The sequence below is a fragment of the Trichosurus vulpecula genome, chromosome 3 (assembly GCF_011100635.1).
Source record: "Trichosurus vulpecula isolate mTriVul1 chromosome 3, mTriVul1.pri, whole genome shotgun sequence".
NCBI classification, from domain to species: Eukaryota; Metazoa; Chordata; class Mammalia; order Diprotodontia; family Phalangeridae; genus Trichosurus; species Trichosurus vulpecula.
Window position 1 is genome coordinate 25,521,692 of NC_050575.1, and position 12,687 is coordinate 25,534,378.

General features: G+C 39.4%; 1 protein-coding gene across 1 annotated transcript in view; it reads right to left on the reverse strand.

The window, feature by feature from the left end:
* The window catches only part of FSTL4 (follistatin like 4), an 856,236-nt gene that overhangs the window by 86,113 nt on the left and 757,436 nt on the right, over positions 1–12,687 (reverse strand). Inside the window, exon 7 of the mRNA XM_036752996.1 lies at positions 8,297–8,417. Coding sequence (XP_036608891.1) covers positions 8,297–8,417 — 121 coding nt within the window. The remainder of the gene's footprint in view (positions 1–8,296; positions 8,418–12,687) is intronic.

Consider the following 12,687-nt stretch of genomic DNA (forward strand, 5'->3'; position numbering starts at 1 on the left):
TCTGTACCTTCGCCCTTTTCCTACCTAATCTCCAGCCTTTGGAAGGATAAGGAATTGTGAAGTGGGGCCTCCCATCTGACCATATGACAAACATCTCATATTTCACTTCCCTTCAGTCAAGTTTCCAACCCCTGTTGGGAAGAGGAGTGGCATCCTCAACTCAATGATGAATATTCTCAAACCTGGTCTTATTCTTATACATTCCAGTGACTCTGGACTCCTGTAGATCATAAACAAAATCCTATTTCCCACTCCCAACTAATCAATTCCCCATTCGCACCATCCCCTTAACCCTTACACCCCAAAGATTCAACCTAACCCCACCCAGCCTTTCCACTGTGCTCTCTGGAATGCCTATTCCACAGGTGACAAACTTGCCTTCATCTTGAACTCTAATTCATTTTCTCTACTAGTTCTTTCTGAAGCCCAGCTGCCACCTGATAACATAGCCTTCCTGGCCACCCTTTCCAGTAATGGCTGTACCTTCATTCATTGTCCTTCCCTAACTAGGAGAGATGGAGGAATTGGGATTTTGCTTCCTATTGTTACTTCTGCGTTCCTCTGCTAACTCCATCACTCAGTATCATCCCTTCCTTGGGGGTGTACGCTACTTATTCATATTTATCACCCAATCAATAGACTGATAGTTACTGTCTAGAGATCACCAGGTCACTCCCCTTTTTTCCTCAATGAGCTCAGTGACTGAGTCACAATTTTTCTCTCCTCAGCTCCAGCCCTCATATGAGGGGACTTCCACATACATACTGACTCTCCCATAAACACCCGAACTACTCAGTTCTTCAATCTACTTACTTCAAATAGGCTAAACGTCTGCCCAAACTTGTTCACACACAAAGATAGTCAGTCCTGTGACCTTGCCATCACCCACAAATGCACCTCCTCTATGCTCAAGAATTCTGAAATCTCCTTATCTGACCATAATTTATTGGCTTTATACCTTTCCCCTTTTCTTCCTTTACAAAACCCTATATTTTGTCCACACTGTAACCTCCAGTTCCTTCCCCATTCATTCTCTCCCAGGCAATCTGCCCTACATTAGCCACTTTCACCTCTTTTCACTATCTTGACTCCTTGGAGAACAAATTCAGCTCTACATTGCTCTCCTTTCTTGAATTCCTATCCTCCTTGTCATATTCCCAATTATGCCCAGTCAAGCCTCAGCCTTGGATTTCTCTAACCATTCATCACTTTTGCTCCTATGCACATATTGCTGATGAAGATGGAGAAAATCATGTTATCATTTTGACAGGGTCCTCTACAGATTTATGTTATGCAACCTTAACTAGGACCTCACTGCTCCTAGGTAATACCTCCCATAACAATTCATTGTCACTCTCCACAGTGGCTCTTTTAAAACATTTTATCCTTCCTCAAAGCTACCATGGCTGCCCAGCTCTGACACTCTCCACTGAGAACCTTGCCAATATTTGAGAGTAAAACCTAAGGCCATTAGCCAAGAGCTCCCTCTTTTCCCCTCTTCCTCATCTCTTATCACTTAGATGACTTCTGTCTCCATCTCCTTCTCCATCCCTGTTTCACATGATGAAGTGGCCTATTCCTTACCAATGCTTTTACTAAAGCTAACCCCTCTACTTGTTCAAGTGATCCATCTTCTTTCCATCCGGTCTACTCTAACAGTTCTCTCCCCATCCCCTATCATTCTCACCGTTTCACTTATTTTCAATCTCTGTCTACAGGCTCATTCCTTGCTACCTATAAACATGTCCACATCCCCTATACCCCCAATCTTGAAAAGACCCTTATTTGATGCTTCAATCCCTTATTAACTACCATTGCAAATCTCTTCTAAATCTAGCTAAATTAAAAATGGAGGTCTACAATAGGCATCTCCACTTTCTCTGCTTTGACTCCCTTATTAACCCCTTACGATGGTGGCTTCCAACCTTGTTCCACTGAAGCTACTATCTCCAAAGCTCTCTTAGTTGCCAACTCCAGTTTCTTTTTCTCAGTCCTCATTCTCCTTGACAGGTCTGCAGCCTTGGACCCAGTTGATCTCTCTCTCCTCCCTGATAATCCCTTCTATCTAAATTTTTGGGATATTACTCAATCACTCCTGATTCTCCTCCTACCTATAGGACTACTCCTTCTCAGTTTCCTTTGCTGGATTCTCTAGATCACATCCTCTTGCTCTAGGTGTCCTCAGGGTTGGTTCTGTCCTGGGTCCTCTTCTCTTCTCCCTCTATACAATTTCATTTGGTTATCTCATCAGCTCCTATTTTTATGCTTATGATTCCCAAATCTACCTGTCCTGCCTCAATCTCTCTGCTGACCTCCAGTCTCATATTTCTGAGTACCATTCAGACATTTCACACCAGACATCCAACAGACATCTTAAACTCAATATGTCCAAAATGGAATTCATTATTGTTCCCTCCAACTCTCCCTGCACCCCCACATTCCTTATTACAGGAGAGTACGAGATGATCCTCCTAATCCCTCAGGCTTGCAAACCAGGACTTATCCTGGATCCTCACTATATCTGATCCCACATGTCCAATCTATTGCCAAGGACTGTTGATTTCACCTTTACAACATTCTTGAATGTGCTTCCTTCTCTGCTCTGATCCTGCCACTACTCCCTTGTCACTTGGATTATTGCAATAGACTGAAGCTGGGCATAGTCTGGTGTCTCAGCTCTGTCCCCACTCTAATCCATGCTCCATTCAGCCACTAAAATGACTTTCCTAAAGAGTAGGTCTAGTCATGTCACCCCCTTCCCTCCCTCCACCCCCTGCCAATACATTTCAATGACTCCCTATTGCCTCCAGGATCACATACAAAATGCTCTTAGACCTAACTTAAAAGACACTCCATTTTTCAGCTATGGGCATTCTCTCTGCCTGTCCTCTAGGCCTGGAAAGCTCTCCTGCCTATTCTCTGACTATTAAGTCCCAACTAAAATCCCACTTTCCACAAGAAGCCTTTCCAAACCCCTCTTAATTGTAGTGCCTTCACTTTGGTAACTATTTCCTATTTATCCAATATATGATTTGCTTTGAATATTTGTTTGCATATTGTCTTCTTAATTAGATTTTAAGTTCCTGGAGGGCAGGGTCTATCTTTTGTGACTCTTTTTGTATCCCCAGAAATTAATGGTGCCTGGCACATTTTTTGTTGTTCAGTCATTTCAGTTTTGTCTGATTCTTGGTGACCCCATTTGGGGTTTTCTTGGCAAAGATAGTGGTTTGCCATTTCCTTCCCTACCTCATTTTATAGATGAAGAAACTGAGGCAAACAGGATGAAGTGACTTGTCCAGTTAACATCAGAGGTTGGATTTGAATTCAGGAAGATGAGTCTTTCAGACTTCAGGCCTGGCATTCTATCTACTGTGCCTCCTAGTTGCCCCTCTAACACACAGGGGGAACTTAAATGTTCATTGATTGGCATGTTTGTTTGATTGTTGTCTGCCCCTTTAGATCATAAGCTCCTAGAGGGCAGGGAGTGTCTTCTGTCTCTTTTTGTATTCCCAGCTCTTTCCAGGATGCTGAGAGGCAGATAGTGGGCACATTGGTTGGCTGGAACCTTGCATCCTACTTGAATCTGAAACCTCCAGTCTGTGTCTCAGTGTTGCTTCCTTGATTATTAACATGTGAACTACTTAAGGGCAAGGACCATCTAACTCCTCTGTTTGTATTGTACTTACTTAGCACAATGCTTTGTAAATAATAAGTGCTTACTAAATGTTTATTCATTCATTCCTTTCTTTTTGACATTCTCAAGGCAATCAGATTGTAGAGAGACACACATTATTGCTCACTGAAAATAAGAACTACAACAGAGATTTTTTTTAGGCTATTGATTTCTTGAAGAGAGGGGGCTCCATTGTGTGGAAGGGACTGGCTGTCTCAGCCTACCTGAAAGTCAGATAGAAACGGAGACCAAAAGAACACTTGATCATTTCTTACTTTTCTTTATCTTACCCAAATTGTGAAGTGGGGCTTCATTTTATTGTCAAAGGAATAGCAAATTAAAACATTTCCCAAATGAGGTGTTTTCCTGAACTGTCAGGTAGGAATGGCAAATTTATGTCCCACTATTTCTTCTCATTAAATCTCTGCTTGAGCCAAGCCAGTCTTTTCAATATCATGCTGTTCTGATTTTGGCCTCTATATCTTATTCATACTGTTCCCACTGACAGAAATGCCCTTTTCCCTACTCTCTTTCTATTCGTTCAAATCTTTCCCCTTCTTTGTAGGGTTTGTTCATTACTCTGGTCCAAGATGATTTCCCTCTTCTTTGACCTATCATAGTACTTGATACTTAGTGAGAAATTATATTCAGTGCCTAACACTAAGCTGGTGCACAGTGAATCTTAGTCATAATAGGATTCCAGTGCTCACAGAGACCTTAAAGGTCATCAGGCCAAAATCCCTTATTTAACAGAGAAAAGAAAATGGGACCTTTGAAGGTTAAGTGAAAATTTGACCAAGTTACATGGTTTGTCTGCATGTGATCTCAGGAAGACCATTTAAGACCAAGCCTCAGTTTTTCCATTAACTAGATGGGAGTGACACTACTTGCTACAATGACCCTGAGAAATAATTCATATTTTCCAATGTGATGCATGGAATTCAGTCCTAAGAAGGACTAGGAGGATATAGAAAGTTATCAGTTGAGAATTGATGTTTCCCAGATTGGCAAGGAAGGAAATTATATAGTATTTGTGAACAGATTTTGGGTTTGGATCTAGGAAAGTTCAGGACCTTTCCTGTTACTGTATGCTTAAAACAACCCGTAGTAAATGTTACAGAGGGTTAATAGTTAAGGTATCCCCTTAAATTTTGAAATATGTTGGAGTGCCCTTAAAGGATTTGGAGTACTCAGAGCCACTGTGCCCCTGTCTACTACCATGTTTCATAGGATTTGGAAGTGGAAAGGGCCTTAGAGATAAAGAAGAAATAAAATATAATAAATTGTACAAAGGTCTAGCATAGCAAAAAGCCTCATCCACTATTATAGCTTAATTTTTTGTAAATTTATTTTTAAAGCATTTAGAATCATGGAACCTTTCCCCAAACCTAAGCAGAAGACCCTTCCACAACATCTCAGGCAAGTATTTATCTCTCCTCTGCTTAAAGATACCCAGTAATGGACAATTCACCACCTCCTATAACAGCCCATTTGACTTTTAGACATCTCTAATTGTTAGGAAGTTTACCCTATATATGAAGTCCAGATTTTTCCTTCTTTAGCTGCCTTCTATTGTTCTACATTCTGAATTGTGGCCTCAAATAAAGCAAACTTAATTCACCCACATGCCAGCCCCTGAAATAGTTGAAGTCAGTTATTACGTCTCGTCCTAAGACTTCTCTTATTCAGGTTAAACATCTGTCGTTTCTTTCATACAATTGTCCCATAGCATTTCTCCATTGAACAGCTCTTCCCACCATTCCAACTTAATTATCCATTACCCCTCTTCTCATATTCTATAATCCAGCTAGATTGCCCTTCTTGCTTTTCCTACATATGATACTTCATCTCTTATCTCTAAGTCTTTGGCCTTTTATATTGGCTATCACTTATTTCTGAAAGGTACTTCTGTTTCACCTGCACCTATTAGAATGCTTTTTTTCCTTCAAAGTTCTGCTGAAGTCATACCCTCTGCATAAAGTCTTTATTGACTACCCTTTCCCTGCAAAAACAATTACCTTGTACTTATTTTGAATATAGTTTGTATTTACTTATTAATCTATAAACACACACATATGCATGTGTGTATATACATATTCGGACACACATAAGTGTATCTGTCTATGTGTGTGTTTAACCTCATCCACTATTATAAAAACCATTTAGTGTTTGTGGATGGAAGACATCTCCTAGGGGTTAGAAGCCTAGCTTGCTTTCTTTGTCACCAATGTTGTTCCTGATCTCATAGAACAAATGGACCTCTTTAGCAATTGTAAAAAAAAATCTGGTCACCCACTATTTTCTGTCCTCTTGAACAAGGAGTGTAAGTAAGTATGCTCCCAAATTATAAATAATAAATACTTCCAGCTGCATGTCAAATGTTTTGCCGCAAAACACTCCTTCTCTTTTGGTTCACCTTTCTTCTACTCTTACCTCTAAAAGATGTCACTTCCCCTTCTTAAATTATCATGGCATGTTGCTACCACAGTGTGATTGGCTGTGTACTCTAAGTGGATCTAAAAAGCCATGCAAACCAAAGCTGAAACCTTTAGAAACCAAAGCTGCTACTGGTAGTCACTCTTCCTTAGTGCACTAATAAATTGCTTTTCCTTTTTGTTTAGCTCCTCACTTTATCTGATCTCTTGTCTTTGGACCCAATGATGGGTGAAATTCTCACTGGATTCTCCAGGAACCAAGGCTGAGAAATTTCTCAACAGAGACTAGTTAGTCCAACCTTTTCTTTTTATAGATGAGGTCCAAAGACATCACCCAGGTAGGAAGCACTAGAGTTATTACTTGAAAGCGTAGTCTTCCGAAAACAAACCCAGGATGCTGACCTCAAGTCTAACCACCATGTTTTGTAGACAGATGAACAGGGTGTGAGATAGATAAAGGGACTTATCCAAGGTCAAACGTCTAGGTCAGGGGCACAAACATGTACCATTTTAGGATGGTCAATAAGTTAAATTTGCCTTGGTGTCTATCTTTAGGTGGATTAATTCTACCATCAGATAAGAGTTTAAGCGTTCTTAGGAATGAATAAAAGTATTATTCTTATTTATTTTATTTATTTATTTAATTTATTTGGTGAGGGAGGATAATGTGAGGCAACTGAGTCTCAATGCTAGGAGAAAAACACTGCCATGTTTGGGTTACAGGAAAGAGGAACTAATCTTTTCAGATGTCAAGTTGCCATTTGGCGTTTACCTCTTCCAGGTAAAGGAATAGTGCTAATACGGTCATGAATATGTTAAAATCTTTGCAGCTTGCTTAGCTTCTCCCTAAACTCTGCTAAAACCCAAGCTGCTCGTGGACATGCCAGGGGAGTTTCTAGCTAGGAGAAGAGGGATAGAAGGAATGGCCTTCAGTAAGCAGAGATACATACAAGATCTGACTTCTAAGACCTTGCCTGAGGGAAAACTCTCTGAAAAACAAATGTGTTTGATATTTGCATCACTGCTGCTAGCAAGGAAGGTAATTCTGCCTTTTTTAGATGCTGCTTTAGATTTACAGATTGTATTTTAACATTCCCTCTGTTCTCTTCATTGGTGCCAAAACCTGCCACATTCTAGCACGTACATGACATGAGCCTACCCAAATAAGGGACAGTATGATGCCACCTCCACTCCTGCCTCACCCATGCAATTATGCATGGGGAGCAATATAAATTTGGGGAAGAACTGTAGACCAATTGTAACCAGAATGGACTTTGTTTTCTTTGAATGACTCAGCTTACCTCATTGAGCTTCCCTGGACACTGGGGCTTGCTCTTCCAGGGCAGGAAGCCCAGCGACCATGCCGGGAATCAGAGAACTTCCTGTGTGATGAGTCATGGGGCTGGCTGAGGGGAGGTGTGTTAACCTGGTCTACGCTAGGGCGAGGGGCCAAGTCAAGAACCAATCGGCCCTGGTCGTTCAGGCAGCGCTTGATGATGTCAAAAACTCTATAAGAGGGGAGAGGACAGCTTGAAGATCCTCTCTTCCTTTTCCGGTTGGAGCCAGAGACGCCTACAGCCAAAGCTGAGCTGCCGGTAGCAGAGCTGACTGGAGGCTAGTGGGTAATCTTCTTACCGTAGAGGGGAAGCATGTGTACGATTTTGCCTTATACCATCTCGCTTCTCTGTGGCCTCCTGGTTACCCTTGTGAGGCGGACTTATTGGGCCTGGAAGCTTTTGATGAAAATATCAAAATGGGGACGCTAGTTTGTGGGCTTGTTACTGTGGAGTGTAAATACATGCTTTAGTTCTCCTGCCTTCTGCCTAGAGAATTCCTTATATCCTGTGGTTCTGGACCTTTTAGGCACATATGAGATTCTCTTTGAAATCATAAATTCTGCCTTCCTAATATACCAATGGGAAACATTATTATTTTTACAGTATAAACAAATGTTCAGTTCCAACTTTCTGACTGATAAGGTATATGAGAAGCAAAGTCTTAAGGACTTAGGTTTTCTTTCCATTTGTGTATAAAGGGTGTAATTTCCATATTTTGGAGTGTGTGCGTGTGCTCACATGAGTGGGCCCATGAGTGTGTACACAAGTAACATATAACAAGAGTGACATACAGCATTGCTTAGAGGAAGACTGTCAGAGGGGTAAGGGCTGCAGGTGTACCATTTACTAACCATTCACCTGAAGGACGTGAGTCTGGTACAGCTCCTCATAGCCGTGGGCATGACAGGTGTAATTGCCCATGTGAATAGTTGTCACCTTGGTAATGTAGAGGGAATCATCTTCTCCAAAATCCTGCATTTAACACAAGAGAACAGAGCTGTCTCATTAGTGAACAAATGATTTCAGCTTTGGGGAAAGGTTCAATTTCTGTGGTTATAGTTCACACACAGAACACCAGAAATCTTACATTTGAAGATTCCATCATAGTCAGTGCCTCAGGTCAGATCTTGTCCTTTCTCACTTTCTAATATCTTTTCCATCCATCACTTTTTTTTCTACTTACACAATTAATGGCTTAGTTCAGACCCACATCATCTCTTACCTGGGCAATGTCAGTGCTTTGTGAAATGGTTTCTTGTCTCAAGTCTTTCCCCACTCCAATTCATCTTCCACAGAGCTGCCAAAGTGATTTTACTAAATGAAGGTCTATGTTACTCCTCTATTAATAAACTTGAGTAGCTCCTTATTGATTTCAGGAGGAAATATAACTCCCCCCATATACTCTTTTGGTATATAAAAAACACTTTACAAGCTGGACTCAAACTATATCTCTACCCTAATCACATCACTGCCCTCCATGTACACTTGCATTACAGCCAAAATGACCTTGCCATTCCCGATACACAGCATTAAATATTTTGCCTGCAACCCTTTTCACTGGTTATCCCCATAGCTAAAATGCTCATCTTCTTCAGCTCAAGCCCACCTTGTACAGGAGGCCATTGCTAATCTCCTGAACTACTAGTGCCCCATCTCATTCATCTTGCATCTACTCGTTCTATTACCTTATATATAAATAGACACGCTGTCTTCTTAGAAGAGGGATGTTTTGACTTTTTCCCCTATCCCCACAACCTAGCAGAGTGCTTGGAACATTATGGGTACTACATCAATGCTTAGTAATTGATTATAGAACCTGGCAAAGATCATCATTTCCCTGAAAAAATGTAAGCTCTTTGAGGTCAGGGACTCTTAAACTTCTTTCTTTGTATCCCAGGGGCCTGGCATAATGCCTAGAACATAGTATTATTTAATAAGTACTTGTTAAACCATAGAAACAATCAATAACTTCATTCAAGAGAATGACAATAATGAGACAACATACCAAAACTTATGGGATGCAGCAAAAGCAGTTCTTAGGGGGAGTTTTATATCTCTAAATGCTTACATGAATAAAATAGAGAAAAAGGAGATCAATCAATTGGGCATGCAACTGAAAAAGCTAGAAAAAGAACAAATTGAAAATCCCCAATTAAATACCACATTAGAAATACTGAAAACTAAAGGAGAGATTAATAAAATTGAAATCAGGACAACTATTGAACTAATAAATAAAACTAAGAGCTGGTTTTATGAAAAAAAAAAACAATAAAATGGATAAACCTTTGGTCAATTTGATTAAAAAAAGAAGAAAACCAAATTACCAGTATCAAAAAATGAAAGGATGAAGTCACCTCCAATGAAGAAGAAATTAAAACAATAATTAGGAATTATTTTGCCCAATTGCGTGCCCATAAATTTGATAATCTTAGGGAAATAGATGAATATTTACAAAAATATAAATTGCCCAGATTAACAGAAGAGGAAGTAAAATACATAAATAACCCTATCTCAGAAAAAGAAAATGAACAAGCCATCAATGTACTCCCTAGGAAAAAATCTCCAGAGCCAGATGTATTTGCAAGTGAATTCTATCAAATATTTAAAGAACAATTAATTCCCATACTATTTGGGAAAATAGGCAAAGAAGGAGTCCTACCAAATTCTTTTTATGATACAAATATGGTACTAATACCTAAACCAGGAAGAGTCAAAACAGAAAGAAAATGATAGACCAATTTCCCTAATGAATATAGATGCAAAAATTTTAAATAAAATATTAGCCAAAAGATTACAGTATGATAATAAGAATAATATACTATGAACAGGTAGGATTTATTCCAGGAATGCAAGGATGGTTCGATATTAGGAAATCTATCAGCATAATTGATCATATTAACAACAAAACTAGCAGAAACCATATGATTATCTCCATAGATGCAGAAATTGACAAAACACAACACCCATTCCTATTAAAAACACTGGAAAGCACAGTATAAATGGAGTCTTCCTTAAAATGATAAGTAGCATCTACCTAAAACCATCAGCAAGCATTATATGTAATGGGAATAAGCTAGACCCATTTCCAATAGGAATGGAGGTGAAACAAGGAGGTCCATTATCACCACTATTATTCAATGTAGTACTAGAAATGTTAGCTTTAGCACTAAGAGAAGAAAAAGAAATTGAAGGAATTAGAATAGGCAAAGAAAAAACTAAGTTATCACTCTTTGCAGATGATAGGATGATTTACTTAGAGAATCCTAGAGAATCAAGTAATAAATACTTGTTGATTAATTGATGGACATTTCAAGCTGTCACCCAGGAATCCAAATTCAATTCTCAAATAACATCATCTTAGCCTACTAGTCTCCCCTCCAATCCATTTTTTGTTGGTGAATCTACTATCTTCAGCTGGAAAAAGTGATGAAAATAATGCTTTTGACCCTAAGGGGTTCAATTTCTAGCTCAGAATTTCATAATTCTTACTACCTCTTTTGAGGTTCCTTTTAAAGTACCATTTGGATTATCATGAGTGAGTAATAATGATCACATTTGGAAATTTTCTGCATGTTATATATCACTAGACAGATACCCCAGGGAAGATGATAGAACACTCTTTTGGTTGTGCCTGCCTTGGAAGCCTCCATGAGAGAATCACAACCCACAATGACCCATCTCTTCTTTCTCCTTTGCCCTTCTTTGCCCTGTATCATGATGGCATCTGTGGATCCACATCATGATTCCTTGGAGCACAATAAACTGTTTTCTTCTGAGAAATTCCAGCCCTATTACCCCCTCTAAAGAAAGAGCTATTACCCTTCAATTACCGTTCAATGGCCCTTCTCCTCATTCTTCCATTTAATGTGCTCACCTTGGTTATTATTTTTCTTTACCCCTTTGCATTTTTTTCCTTTTTTTTGTTTCCATCTTGAACCACTGTAACCAAGTGTGTTAAGGCTCAGATAAGATCTTTGCCATCCTTAGTGTTATATAAATGCCAGTTATTTTTATTGTTGTGGTCATTACTATTAGTCTATAGTTTCTGAACTTCCTGACTGATGATAACTTCATTTCTTCAACCTTCTACTACTCTCCTGGTGAGTTCAAGCAAGGTTAATAGAGCAATGCTAGCATGTGCTGGTAAACAATTAACAAAATGAGAAGGAGTTGAGGGGCACGGGAATGCACACAAACTTTTTAAGTTTAATCTGTCTTATTAACACTTTAAGTCTAGACAATCAACAAAACAATAAATCAATCCTTGATTTGTAGCATTGTAGATTTCAGAGTTGTAAATGCTCACACTGAAAATTTAACAGTTCTCAAGCTGGTTTGAGCTACTTACAGCATACCTTTTACATCCAATATTTCAAGGAACGCTTAGCTGGCAAAGTGAGAGGCATTATTAGACCAGCCCTTTATTTCACCTAGTCCTTGAGGAGCAAAACCAAAAGACACTTTGTAGAAACATGGCTGTCATGTGGCATTGTTGGAAAATCAAATTAGTGAGTGCTTTCCTAGTCATATTCTCTTTGCCACAAAATCCTACAAGGGGCAGAATTCCAGAATTCCTCTGGGCTTGATGGAAGCAATGTGCTGGATACTTCTGTATTCCTGTTGCTAACTCCTAAGGCCAGCCACTGAGGCCAATTGCTTTTTTGTCTTACCTGTTCAGCCTGGGATGGCTCCTAAGTCAGGGTGTTATTTATGGGAAGTTTCCTGTCTTTTCTGATAATTTGCTCGCTAAGCTGCCTTTGATTGGCAATTAGTAGATTCTTGCCAAGAGCTAATGCAAACAGAAGCTGCCCTCAGCTGTCCTAGGTATGAAAGTTTTAAACAGAAATTTAATTACTTGCAAGATTTTATCTAATTACCTACTTTTATCCTATTTTCTTTGCCTTCCAAAGATATTTTAGATACCTCTTCCTGCTTCCTTGCCTGAATGATCTCTGAACTTTCAAACATTAAATAATAGGCAAATAAGAGAGAGTTTATAATAAAGTGCTAGCTTGGCCAGAACAAAGTGCCAAAATGTGTGGCACTGATCATGAATATTGGAAGAGCTCCAAAGATGGACAGGTCAGGGTGGGTAATCAAAAAAGACTCCAGTGCTCACATGAGGTAGTTCTATAGCTAAACCTTGATTGCAAATTGAGCACCATTTATTAAGCACCTACCATTTGGATACTGTTCTAAGTAGTACAGAACATAACAAACACCATTAAACACATCCTTTGCC